This window comes from Lycium ferocissimum, chromosome 8, assembly GCF_029784015.1.
Source record: "Lycium ferocissimum isolate CSIRO_LF1 chromosome 8, AGI_CSIRO_Lferr_CH_V1, whole genome shotgun sequence".
NCBI classification, from domain to species: domain Eukaryota; kingdom Viridiplantae; phylum Streptophyta; class Magnoliopsida; order Solanales; family Solanaceae; genus Lycium; species Lycium ferocissimum.
This window is the reverse complement of record NC_081349.1, coordinates 17,324,037-17,338,084: the sequence shown is the minus strand read 5'-3', so window position 1 is coordinate 17,338,084 and position 14,048 is coordinate 17,324,037. Positions and strand designations below refer to the sequence as shown.

The 14,048-nt window shown below is 34.6% G+C and overlaps 3 protein-coding genes across 3 annotated transcripts; 2 read left to right on the top strand and 1 right to left on the bottom strand.

Moving 5' to 3' along the window:
• The first annotated feature begins 2,233 nt into the window (after window positions 1-2,233).
• On the top strand, window positions 2,234-4,063 carry LOC132066084 (uncharacterized). Its single transcript, XM_059459472.1, has 2 exons — window positions 2,234-2,880; window positions 3,269-4,063. Exons 1-2 carry the CDS (start codon window positions 2,545-2,547, stop codon window positions 4,061-4,063), a joined length of 1,131 nt encoding a protein of 376 aa, XP_059315455.1. The 5' UTR covers window positions 2,234-2,544.
• A 401-nt stretch (window positions 4,064-4,464) lies between these two features.
• LOC132066667 (uncharacterized) lies at window positions 4,465-6,776 on the top strand. Its single transcript, XM_059459918.1, has 6 exons — window positions 4,465-4,862; window positions 4,957-5,061; window positions 5,149-5,274; window positions 5,633-5,764; window positions 5,843-6,369; window positions 6,464-6,776. Exons 1-6 carry the CDS (start codon window positions 4,809-4,811, stop codon window positions 6,771-6,773), a joined length of 1,254 nt encoding a protein of 417 aa, XP_059315901.1. The 5' UTR covers window positions 4,465-4,808; the 3' UTR covers window positions 6,774-6,776.
• Window positions 6,777-9,339: 2,563 nt separating this feature from the next.
• LOC132066083 (uncharacterized) lies at window positions 9,340-11,855 on the bottom strand. The gene is made up of 6 exons (XM_059459471.1): window positions 11,473-11,855; window positions 11,137-11,188; window positions 10,673-11,072; window positions 10,352-10,497; window positions 9,889-10,191; window positions 9,340-9,681 (listed from the first exon to the last, which is right to left on the bottom strand). The coding sequence occupies exons 1-6, from the start codon at window positions 11,853-11,855 to the stop codon at window positions 9,340-9,342; spliced, it is 1,626 nt and encodes a 541-aa protein (XP_059315454.1).
• Between the last annotated feature and the right edge of the window lie 2,193 nt (window positions 11,856-14,048).

Genomic DNA, 14,048 nt, shown 5'->3' with positions numbered 1-14,048 from the left:
ATTCTTTATGGTCAGTAGGGTACAAATCCATTAATGAGATTTGCCTCAACCCTCTTCAACTCTCAATCCTCATTGGTTCATGAAGAACCAAATAGGTCGACCAAATTTGAGTTGAATCGAACCCTCTATATGATTATTTGCTTTAATCCTAGTCGTTGATGTTGAATCGAAGGGAACTATTCTCAGAAATTGCATTAGTCCTGCATCGATTTGGGCTAGGATTTGTCTCAAAATTGGGGTTCTATATAAAGAACCCCCAATTCACAATACACACACACACACATAAAATATCATATATTCACCCAAAAGTCTCGATTAGGAGCAAATAGGTTCAATATACCTAGGGATCTAGCACTTTTCTTTGGAACCTTTAATTTATTGAACTTTTAGTTAAAAAAAATTAAATTGTCTTTTGGTTTGTGGCTGAGTCGGGTGGTTAAGGAGCTTGAAGAATCTCCAATTTCATTCTCGACAAGGCTGTGCAAAAGAAAGGTAAACTTCTTTCCCTTCTTGTTTATTTTTAGTAATTATATATGTTTTTTTTTTTTTTTGTATTTGTGTGTTAATTTAGTTTAGTGCTTAGCTTAGTTTAGATTAGTTGATGCTTGCATTAATTGCTTAGATTAGTTTAAGTTTAATGGTTATATAAGTTAATCATGTGTTAATCAGTATGCCTATAGGTTGTTGCTTAGTTAAGTGTAGTATTTATTCATGGATTTATATATGATTAACAGTTAGTTTATTTGGTTAGTTTAGCATTGTTAGCATTTTAGTAATAGAAACCTATTCTGTCCTAGTTTAATGTAGTGTTATTTGCCAGTTTAATGGCTATGGTATGATTATTTTAATTTAGTTTTAGATTAATGCTAGTATTAGTCAATGTTGTCATGATTGATTAATCTTCAAGTATGTTGTGAGTTCATATATGTTTAAGTCTTAGTTTTGGATTAACCTTTAGTTTAGTCCAATCAGATGTTCAAAGTATGAGTTTGGTTTCAATCATTTAGGGTTCCTACATATTAAAAATAGACTCGAAATGGTACGAAACTGTTTAGTGTGGCCATTCGGGCTTTGGTTTAAATTATGGACAAAAATACTGCTTGATGGTTCTTTATTGGGTTAACATGCCTTCGTTATAGCCTTTTGATAAATACTCCCTACTTGTTCTCAACTAATTTGAGTTAGTGTAGTATAGGTGTTTTATTCAATACCACAAATGCTTATATACTTGCTAATGTTGGTATGTGTGCTTGTTGGATGTCTTTATATGACTCATGAATGCATCAGTGTTGATCTAGGACACATAAAGGGATTTGTGCAACTTGTTAGTTAAAGCTTTATGTTGTTTGGATGTTGTTATTTAAAGTCAAGAATGATTTAGGTATAGGTTTGTGTTTAACCTCTATGCATTCATGTTCATACTAATATACAAACCCCTATAATATTTTTCATGTTATAATGGTATAACTGGTTTAGATTTTAGGCTTATGGGAAAGAATATTCAGTTTGCTACTTGATGAACATGCCTGTTTATGAAATTACATAGTTTTAGTTTTCATCTTCTCTCAAATAAGGTTTAAACTTGCTATGTCTTTGAAATCGTGAACAAATATATGAAGAACCTGGTTCAGCATGCTGTTGTCTGAATAAGTATTATGGTTACCTAGTTTGCTCTCTATGTGTTTGTGAATCCTGTTCAAATCTCTGAGTTTTTTGTCCAAATATATGCTATTATGAGTCTACCGAATAGTTGTAGATCCGACCGTCCCCTTATCATAACCCCCTTTGCATATTCCTCAAAGTTAGATATCTCGGTCACACTTCATGCTTATTAGTTTATTTAAGGCTTTTGATCAGTTCAAATACTTTAAGTGTTGATCAGATATTGCTTTAGTTCCACCTGTGGCACTAGCATGCTTATAAGCCTGTGTTAAAATCTGATGTTGTCTCAATTTTTGTATGATTGAACATTTGTTGTCTCATTTGTATGCCTTGGGTTACTAGTATTCAAAGTGTGAGATTAGATTGGTCAGTGGTATGATCAGTGATTTGGGCTCTTCTTTATATATGTACAAACTGCCTGGGCCTTTATATATGTAATAACTACCTCTAAGACTTATTTATTAATAATAGCTACCTTTTATTTTATTTATTTTTAATAGCTTAAATTAATTTCAAAATTACCAGTTGAATCGCTCTACAAGCGTCTCTCGTATTTCCCTAAACTTACGGTCCATGTTCCCCAATAACTCCCAATCTCTTCTCTTTTCAAATTAATTTCTCTCCCATCTTCAATATCTTCAACCGTATTATACGCCCATTATCTATCATCATTATTATCACGATTCCATCTTCCTTAATCGTTACCCACACAGTGTAGGTAACGAATTTTGATAATTTATTAGAATTTTTTTACTTTATTTGTTGTATTTCTCTATATTTATTCTTATATTTCATCGTTTTCTTTGTTTCTTTTTCATTCCTTTTTTTTCTTCGTTTCACCATTGTTAGACTATTTAAAACAAGATCTAATTCTCCATTTTAATGGCGGAAAGAGATACTCCAAGTAGGAATACTCGAGGTAGTCCTCATGCTTATGATGGTCCTAGTTTCTCTTTGGGATTTTCACAACAACAACTTCCAATTGCAGGAGAATCTGCTAAAATTGCTGAGAGAAGAAGCAAGAAGATTCATGACCCATCAAGGATGCGTCAACTTCCTCCAACTGAAGTTCCAAAACAGAGCAAGCAAAAAGATGATGTAACAGTAAAAAAAGGTTCTAAAGTTGCTCAACAAAATAAGAGAAAAGTAACCAAGCCTTCTTCAGACGTTAAGGGTAAAAATGTTGTTAAAGATGTAGATCTGGAAGAGGATGAACAGGTATTGATGAAATTTTTCGTTTTGTTGTTTTGTATTTCACTATATTTCTGTATATTTCGACATAATTGGATATGCAATTCAGTGTATTTCTGTATATATAATAAAATCTATATGTGCATCAACTGTAGTTTATATCGTATACAACATAACTGTGGAAGTTGTTTTTCGTGGTTAACTGTATTTCATTATATTTCTATGTTTTTTCACAAGTACATATGTTTACTATTATGTACTTATTGATTTTAAAAGCTGTGTTAGTTGTGTTATGCAATTTTTTTTTTTGTGTGTGTATATTTTTCTTGGATATGCAATTCAGTACATTTCTTGTGTGTGTATGTATTATACAATTGTTTCAAATTTTTAACTTAGTGTTGCATTTTTATTTTAGGAAACTAAATTCTATGTTAGGAGTCATCCTGAAGGGGCTCCATCGATGCAGCGGTACACTAATATCGAGGTGTTCAAAGATATCAAGAGTAAGCTAACTGTTCCACAGTTAGAGATCTTTTCCAAGACAATATTTGGAAAATTCCTCGGAATGCAGCACTTGGAGGTTCAAGCACAGATTTTTAGGTGCTTCATGGTAAGAGAGCTCAAGGAGAGCACTTCTGATTGTTTTACAATTGATATAAATGGTACCGTATTGAGATTTACCATGAGAGAATTTGCCCTTATGAGCGGGCTAAATTGTGTAGCCGATGAAGGTGAATTTACATACGATGAGGAAGAATCGAATAGGATTATGGATGCATATTTTGGTGGAACTAGGAGTAAAGTAAAAAGATTGGAGTTCATTGATTGCTTTAAGAATAAGTGTTGGGGAGATAATGATGAGGACGCTGTTAAGTTTGCAATTTTATTTTTTATAAATACATACATCTTTTGCGGGGAGCCTAAGAAAACGAGTATACCAAGGGTTCATTTTGAAGTGGTTGAGGATGGAAGGTATGTAGATTATCCATGGGGCAAAGAAGCTTTTAACGAGTTGATTAGAAGCATCAGCAAGAAGTATTCTGCCACAACACAGTATTATAGGATCCATGGGATGCCACTGGCTATGCAAGTTTGGCTTTATGAGTGTTGTTCAAGAGTTCCATCGTATCTCGCTATTAAATCCGGAAATTCCATTCCAAGAATGTTGAATTGGAGGTCCATCGACAAATACCAAAATATAATATTTTGATGGAAGGCATTTTTAGAGACGGCAAAACGATCGGTAATATTCGACACTCTAACTTATTTTTAAGTTTTTTCATAGCTTTTTATTTTGCAATTATGCCTTACTGATTTTAGTTTGTACTCCCTTTGCTCTACTGTCATATTATTGCTTTTCTGCTGGTTTTTTTTTCCTGATTCTTTGTATTTCACTATATTTCGGTGTATTTCCTTTTGCATTTTCACCATACTTTTTAAATTTCATTATATTTCACTATATTTCACTCACGTTTGTTCTCCGTCATAACATTTTATTTCTTTCTTCTTCGTAGCCGTACATTTGCAAATACAATCCCCACTAGCAAAGTGAGTTGGAGAGCCTCCAATTGCCCGATGTTGTTGTCCGTCGCGATACAAGAGACAAAAATGTCTTAGTTGATGCCAATGAAGGTACCCAAGTCACAGATATGCCACTGGATGACTTTGATGATTTCAGTACTACTCCCCCCCACCTTTCTAAGGGCAAACAACAACAACGGACGAATCAGACAGATTCTCCACCTTCAAAGAGACGCAGACAACTTCCTACAACAGCTTCCACATCTAAGAAACAACAAATCCACACCGAACCACAGACAACTGTGAAGAAGAGTCACAAGGATCAAAAGGTTGCTCAAAAGCCTATTTTACGAAGTCCGCTTCACCAAAGTTGAATGAACAAATGAATAGACCCCAAAACACCACAAATCCTACGTGATGTCCCTACTATATCCATGAAAGAGGAAATACAATTGCTAAGGAAAGATTTTCAAGTTTTCAAGGAATCAGTAAGTGATTTTAGTAACGAAACGAAAAAAAATTTGGTGTATTTACTTTACTGTTTCTAAACAAATTGAAATACTATTTTTGTTTAAATATTAGGTCATTGGTGAGTTCACAAGTGAGTTGTCAAAGCTCCGAACTTTCATGGATGACAACTTCAAGAAGCTATTTGAAGCAATCAAGGTGAACAATTTCGTGGACAAGGTAAATGTGTGAAATAGCAATTGAACTAACAGTTTTAGACTCTTATTGCGAAATACAATTTATATTAATTCATTTTTTTATGTGAAGGCTGCCGATAGTGAGGCGCCGGAGCATCAAACTGATGCTGGGATACAGTTAACGCCTGAAGAAAACTTACGTCATGATTCTACCATTCAAACATCCCCTCCCAAACATGATGATGAGTCAATTAAGGTAAAATGAGTTTGTGACGTGAAATCCATCTTTTAAAGTTATGTTGTTGTGCATTGTATGCACAAAAAAGTATATGGTTGCCATGTTCCAGTCTTAAATTTTGAAGTTATGTTTTCCTCGGTATTTTCTATTTTACAAACTTTCGTATTTTATGGCGTTACGTTTGTATTTCACTGATACAATTGTCTATTTTACAATCTTTTTTTTTTTTTTTTTTTTTTTTTTGTATTTCTATGTATTTCCACCCCCACAGAATCAATCTAATCCTGACACTATTTCTGTGTATTTAGTAATTCTCAAACCTTATATATTTATGTTATGATTATGTTTTACATTTTGATTTTTTCTTATTCAAAAGGGTGTTGGACCAAAGTTACATGAGGAAGTTCCGGAAATTGTAGTGACCGCCGAAAATTTAAGAGCAGATACACGTAAAGCTTCATTTGAAGAGATTAATCGGACGAACGAAGGAACTTTCAACTCAACAGAGGTAAATTTTACATTCAATCTTATAGATCTTTTCAAGATACTGCTATACTTAACATTTATTAATTTTTTTTTTTTTTAGGGAATGGTCGCAAAGATGCTCATTGAGTTGCCTCTAGAAATTCGTGTACCAGAAGCAGGTGCGGGAATACAACCCGGGGACATCACTGATCATTCAATTTTAGAGACTCCACACAGGTTCGATGAGAACATTACTAAGTCACAATGGTTGATCCCTGACGAAATGTTACCAAGCCAAATAGGTTCGTCAGGATTATCTGTGTTTCATCAAACGGGTCACAAAGGATTTGTTATGCCAGTAATGTCTGCTGATAAAGGAATACAAGAGCCAGTGATTAATGCGGAAGTTGTAATTGCTCAACCAGATGTTATTCCAACTAGGATAGTCAAACCTAGTAAATACTTCAGTTCACCTTACATGACCAATTACGGCTCTGCAGAAGCTTCTATTCAAAACCCCACACCTTCCATATTTGAAAAGAAGCATCCATTTGTTGAAGATCCAATTAATGGCCCGCGAAATACTTCGCTTATTCAACAATACCGGAATTGGCTTGAACAGGATCTACTTCTAAGGCATGATAAAAAGTATGTTTGAACATATTAACCTTTTTAATTTATATATTCATTCTTTCATCAAAGTAAACTGTTCAAAATGAAAATAACGATTGTTGTTATTTAGAAAGGGTAAGGAAAGCCGTTACAAAAAGAATAAGCAAGCTTTGGATCCTGATGACATCAAGTTTGGCTTCAATTTTGGTGTGTTACATGTCGATGACAAAAACTGGTTCTATCTTTTATCGATGAATGGCCAGTCTTGGAATGATGAGGTGCTATATTTCCCATTTCCTCTTTTACCATATCTCTCTATATTTCTCTATATTTCCTATATTTCTCGATATTCTTTCTGTATATTTCTCTATATTTCCTGCATCTTGACTGCATATTTTTTCTCGAAGCTTATTTCATTTTTTTTACCAAGTATCCATTAGACTAATTTCATTTTTTTACAAAGATATTGATGTTATCTTTTACTACTTGCGGAAGAAAGGCAAGTACGAAAAGGGTAACGATTCAAATTCACAAGTTGATCGTATGTTCTTCTCCAAAATTGATGAAATTCATCGTGCATATGCTAATCCGGAGGGGACCGGTAGTGTTGCCGGTTCGGAGAACGAAATATGTGAGTACATTAACGGGCATAGGATCTTTGGCTAATGTGCCATGGCATACAGTTGATTGTGTTCTCATCCCTGTCAACATCAAAGAGGAAAATCACTGGATCTTGATTATAGTGCCATTCACTGACAGGTATTCCTACTTTTTTTTTTTTAAAAAAAAATTCATTAAATCTGCATATCTCCCTGTATGTTCCTCGTATTTCTATCCTACAAGGTCCGTATGAAATTTAATTTACCAACCTGTTAACCGAGCTGATGTAATTTTCTTTTTACGTGCGGGCTCGTACATCTACAACTCATACCGAGCTTCTGGTCATGATGCTGTTGTTAGAAGAGAAATACACAAGATAGCTACCCTATTGCCACATCATCTACATTTGTCTGGATTTTATGAGAAAAAAAAAAGGCATCGATTGGATTAACCACCCATCATACAAGGGCAAACAACAGACTGATGACTTTCAAGTCATGTATGTGAACGACGTGCCACAACAAGCCTCGGGCAAAGCATGTATGTCTTTCAACATCGTAGTTCCATTTTTTTTTTTTTTTTTTAAATTCTCAACCAATAATCATTTTTATTTTTTATTTTTTTCGGGGATTGTGGTGTGTATGTTGCCGCATTTGTCGAATACTTTTGTTTTGGACGAGGCATTCCATCCGAAATTGATGCGAAAAACACTACGTAATAGATACGGGGCATTACTATGGGAATACGGATGGCAAAAGGTCGATTTGAATGCGTTCGGTGACAATGAACCGCCGCCAAGACCGCTTAGGCTCGCCATAGATTACAACGCGGTCGACACAAAGTAGTTGTTAATTAGTCCACTAGGTTTTAATGTTGAATCGATTTTCACAAAGATGTTTTGTCGACAATTTTCCGACAAAATCGATTTAATGTAGATTTTGTTGTGTTGTTTTGTAAAGAATTGACAAATGGCGTGTTTTTTCATCAATGACTTAACTAATTTCTTTCACTACTATTTTTTGTTTAAGGCACCCATATTATTTATCGTTTAATGAAAACGACCTACGGTGTATTTTCAATATATTCCAATGTTATATAACCACTCTTCAATTCGACAAATTATTCCAGTGAACGGAATACTCTTACACTTTGAACACCGAAATACACAAATATACCGAAATATAGTGAAATACAAAAAAAAATGGTTGTATTCCAAAGACTCGCTTCGTTTATTCCATTCTTAATGCAACTTAATATTTCTTAAACATTTCATATATTTTTCATTTTAATGTTCGTTAACACTGAATTGTATGCATTATTATTATGAAAATGAAGGACAAAAATTACAGAATACAACAATGAACAAGCCTTTGGCAGCATGTATGTCTTTCAACATCAGAGTTTCATTTCTTTTTTTCCAAATTCTCAACCAATAATCATTTTTATTTTTTATTTTTTCAGGGATTGTGGTGTGTATGTTGCCGCATTTTGCTGAATACGTTTGTTCCGGATGAGGCGTTCCATCCGAAATTGATGCGTAAACACTACGTAATAGATACGGGGCATTACTATGGGAATACGGATTGCAAAAGGTCGATTTGAATGCCTTCAGTGACAATGAACTGCCGCAAAGACCAGTTAGGCCTGCCATAGATTACAACGCGGTCGACGCAGTAGTTGCTAATTAGTCCACTAGGTTGTAATGTTGAATCGTTTTTCACAGTACTGTTTTGCTGACCATTTTTTTATATTTTGTTCTGTTGTTTTGTAAAGAATTGACAAATGGCAATGTTTTTTCATCAATGACTTAACTTTTTTTTTTGTTTAAGTCTCCCATATTTTTATTTATCGTTTAATGAAAACAGCCTCTAGTGCATTTTCAATATATTCCAATGTTATATACCCACTCTTCAATTCGACAAATTATTCCAGGTGAACTGGAATACCCTTACATTTTGAACACTGAAATACAGAGATATACACAGAAATATAGTGAAATTTTAAAAAAAAAATATAGTGAAAATGCAAAAGGGAATACACCGAAATATAGTGAAATACAAAATATCAGGGTTGTATTCCAGCGCCTGCTTCTGGTTATTGCAGTCCTAATGCAACTTAATATTTCTTCAACATTTCACTTATTTTCCATTTCAATGTCCGTTAACACCGAATTGTATGCAATATTATATTATTTATGAAAATGAAGGACAAAAATTACAGAATACAACGATGAACCAAAAATTTCTTTATTTAATATTTTTGGGGATAAGGTATTTTTTTTAAAAAAAAAAAATTACAATCTAAACATCTACTTCTTACGTGGCTCATTGGAACAAGAACGTCTATTGTGACCAAGACGTCCACAAGTACTACAAGTATTCCTACGTTTACCAATCATCGTCTCCATTAATGGTTTATCTCGCTTTTTCTTTGGCCTTCCGGGGGTCTTTTGTATCTTGGTGGCAAAACAACTTCATCGCTTATGTGTTTGGGAATATTCCACTCACTCTCGTCGGGCGAGAGGATCCACAGCACATCATACGTCTTAATCACTGTCTTTGGTTTGAATAGGTCTGAACAATATTCATCAGGCATAAGACTTTTACTCTTCAATACAGCCCATGCATGTGGACATGGTATCTCGTCCATTTGGAACATCCGACAACTGCATGTTTTCTTCTTAAGATCAATTATGAATCGCCTTGCCTCATCATTTACGGTATACACATATTCAGTTGATGGTTCAACCTACTCAAGACGAAATGTGTTAGACCAGAATACATTGAATATTAACAGGGATAAGTAATATGAAATACATCGAAATATACAATCCAAACAGAATTACTTAATATGAAATACATGGAAATATACAATCCAAACAGAATTACTTAAGTACCTTCTATAATATGCTGAAATATATGTAGGCAGACTTCAACAAAATAAACAGTAACATACCGTCATACGTAGAGATTTACATTCGTTTATTGATAATAACTGCTGGAATGCTTTCCCAAGTGTTGTGAATGTGTATGTACCGTTCCTCCTATTAGTGCAATTCCATCTCCCAAACATCTTCCTCACTTCTTCAAGAAAATCGAAAATAGGCAACTCTCTTGCTGCTACCAATTTTCCATTAATACATTTGGCTATATTTGACGTCATTGTCCATCCTCTGTTAACGGTTGAATATAGTCGTGCCCACTTTTCCCTTCCAGCATCCTCCAAGTACTCTTTTACCCGAAAATCAACCTTCTCAATCTTCTCCATGACTTATCAAACTCGATCGTGTGTATGCTTTTGCAAGTGCATAGAATACGGGACTCAATACTTCACCATTCGACTTGTATTTCGTGGTCACATTTTTCCATAAATGCCATATGCACGCCAAATGTGGCACAGTTGGATACACTCTACTCACCGCTTTAATGATGCTCTCATGTCTATCTGATACAACACACATGTTATCCCTATTCCCATAAGCTTGTTTGAACTGCTCAAAGAACCAGGTCCAAGACTTATCATTCTCTGAATCTATCACACCATATGCCAATGGTAGAATATTACCTGCACATACATGTTTTTGTGTATTATTACAGTGAAATATAACATAAAGCATATTTGAAATACATTAGAAATAGAATGAAATACAACGAAATATACCAAAAGCATAAAAAAATGTATTTAAACATTTTGGCATCTACCTGCACCATCCAACGTGCTTTGGGCGATACAAAAGTACCGTTATATGTAGTTTTAAGGTGGGAACCATCTACTACAACTATTGGTCTACAACACTCGAAGCCTTTTATGAACGCTTTAAGTGCTATAAACAAATACAAGAACTCGTTTTGTTGTGATTTGTGCATTATCACATGTGATCCAGGGTATGTTTTATCCAATATGTAGACATATCCCGGTAACTTCTTGTATGATTCTGTTGGTTCCCCTCTTAATTCATTCATTGCCTTTTCTCTAGCCCTCCAGGCCGTCATATAAGAAACATCAACGCCATACTCATTTTTTACGTCGTCTACTATATCACCAGGTGTATATTTCCTCTTGTGATTTGCTATTTTTGGCTTAACAACTGACGCACCAATCAACCAACTTGTTGCTTGCCTTTGGGAATACACTTTGTCCTTCAATGGACACGTATGTTCGTCATGAAAAGATCTCACTCGAACATTTCGTAGTTCGCAATACTTGAAGCTCGAATTTCCAACGACAATCGTTGAACAAAGATACCGCAGTGTAACTACATAAACCAATACAATAAAAAAGAACGGTCGATTGAAGTTTCAAACACATACAACATCATAAATACCTTGTCTATATATACTGAAATGGTTAGATAATGGAATTGAATAATTCAAACAGTTCGTATTTCACTATATTTAATTAAATCCAACTGAAATGTAATGGCAATACAACAGTCTACGTCACTATATATCAATGTATTTCTTAGTATATTTCAATATATTTCATAAATATTTCATAGTGTATTTCAATGTATTTCATATTTTTAGGTGACTAACATACCTTACGGCATTCGACCTCTCCGTCCTGAAATTGAATCTTTTCCGAATTGCATAATTCGCCATAACATTCTTCAGAGTGTCCTTATCTTTGTAGATTTGATCAACAAAAACATCCTTGTGTTCCTTGTTTGAAATTATCAAGTCATCGTTGTTTTGAAATAAAACAACAGCCTTAGCACAATCCGACGCATCCAAATCATTTGAATCAACTACGTCCATAGCATGCATATAATCATTAAATTCAAGTTGAAACATATCGTCTCCAACTGCAGATTCGCCGGACACAAAATTCTCAAGATCATTATCAGTTACGCTAACGCACAACGGATATGCTTCAAATCCCCTGTTTTCTCTCTTAAGCTCAACATAAACCCTTACTCCCATATTGTTGCGTATTTCAATTGGCATGTTGTCTCCTTCAACAACATATTTTATTGATATCGTTTTCCGCTAATATCAACACCTAACCGAATTGCTATAGTTTCAACCAATTCACCGTATGAACAATAATCTTTGAAGACAATCGCGTCTAGTTTGTAATCAACAAAGCAATTCGTTCATTCCAAAAACCGGAGTGTCGATCACCGTTGTTATGCTTGACATGTTTCGTTTTGATAATTCAACAAAACTAGAAGAACATTGATCGCATTGGAAAAAAAAATTCATCGTTCCAAGCACAGAAAATTGAATAAAAAAAAAATCACGCAAATCATTGAAAATTTGAAACATACCTTTTGTAGAATCTGAAATACAAATCTGATCTTCACTAAAATTCCATATATACACTCGTTCGTATCTTATTGAGTGTATTTCAACTTGATTTTGAAGAATTCGAATGTAGAAAACAGAGCTCAAAGAGATACTTCTGTAGTTGGATCTTTTTAGATCTTGAGTATTTTTTTGAATTCAAAAAGTTTTGATTGTGATAAAAGTGGAGAGAGATACGTAATCTGTTATGGAACAACATTCATTACGCGTGATTAATGGGCAGATTTAAACTGAATCCCTGAATTTAAAAAAAAAAAAAAAAAAATCTTTTCCATAAATACGGCCTAATTTTACTCAAAAAGGTCGGACGTCGGACGTTCCGTGTATTTCAAAGATATTTCAAAAAAATGAAATACACGCGTTTCAAAATACACGCGTTAATATATATAGGCACATCTTTGTCTTCATTGGTTTAACCTAAAAAATCATGCCTCTTTAAACGTTAAATTATTTACTTAGTAAATAACAATTTTATAGCTATTTCTTCAAAACTGTTAGGTTAGAGGCCCAACTTCCTTTATTTCTATCGAGTCCACAGGAATGAATATGTTTGAAGGCCCAACCATGGGTGAAAATGGTTAACTGGTGGGCTTAAGTGTCACGCCCCGAACCATGACCTGGGCGTAACACAGCAGTCGGTGCCTGACTGCATGTGACCGAGCGAACCAGCTGGCTAGCTGGATCAACATGTGACATCAAAACATACTAAATACAAAAACAACACTAACACATACTGATCTACTAACAATCTGGCTGGTTATCATAAATGCGGAAATAATGAATAAGCCCGAAAGTCTGAATAAGTAGCCGATAAGGCCAACATAAAAGCCTGCTAAACATCTGACCGACTGCAACTATAGTCTATGAAGCCTCTAAAAATAATAAAGTCTGACTGTTTACCTGGACAAGGCTCCCGGCATACCTGACTGACTAGAAATACTGAAAAGATTGTAAAATGTGATAACGCCCCAAGGGAACTGGGGCTCACCAAATGGACATCAGTACATTTTAATTACACTGGTATGTAAAGCAACCGAAAGAAAGGACTGTAAATCCTGAAACTGAACTGATAGCTGATAACTGAACTTAAATAAGGAAGTAAAGATATGAATACTCCCTGTTCTGAATGAGGGACCACCTGTTTATCTGAGTAAATAATCTGCGGCCTCAGGCCTAAGTATACGTATACATAACTGCGGCCTTAGGCCCAATAATACAGGCGTTCATCATTAAACAATTTACATAAAATAATTGAGAATCATGCTGAAGGATACAACACCGACATACTGGGTAATGATTCACTCATACATGTATTCATGAACTGATTATGAGAACTGAAGCTTTAACTATTTATAAACATGCTGAGTATTCTAGAATGAGACTTATAGGTATTAAACACAAGTCTATATCGAATACGTACTGAGCTCACAACGTTCGGAATGAAAGTCATGAATGAATTACGAAACTAGAGAATAGAAGTTCTGCAACTATTCAAGGAACTAAGCTTAACTATATTTCTGAGGCAATTAGTAACGTTGTAAAATAACGTGGCGTGGGGAGAATCATTAACATCCCCAAACGTAGAGAGTTAGCCTCACATACGTTAATTCCAGCCTTTGAGCATAATACAACGTTCGTCAACCCTTTTAACTTTAATCTATAGCAATACAAGTCAAATGGCTTTCATATTAGCAATAATATTCATGATTTGGTCATCTAAGCATTTTAGCAAACACTTGGTGGGCATAAAGCTCCACAATCTCCATCAATGGTGTTTCTTCGCCCAGTTACCCACCTCTTGCTTCTAGG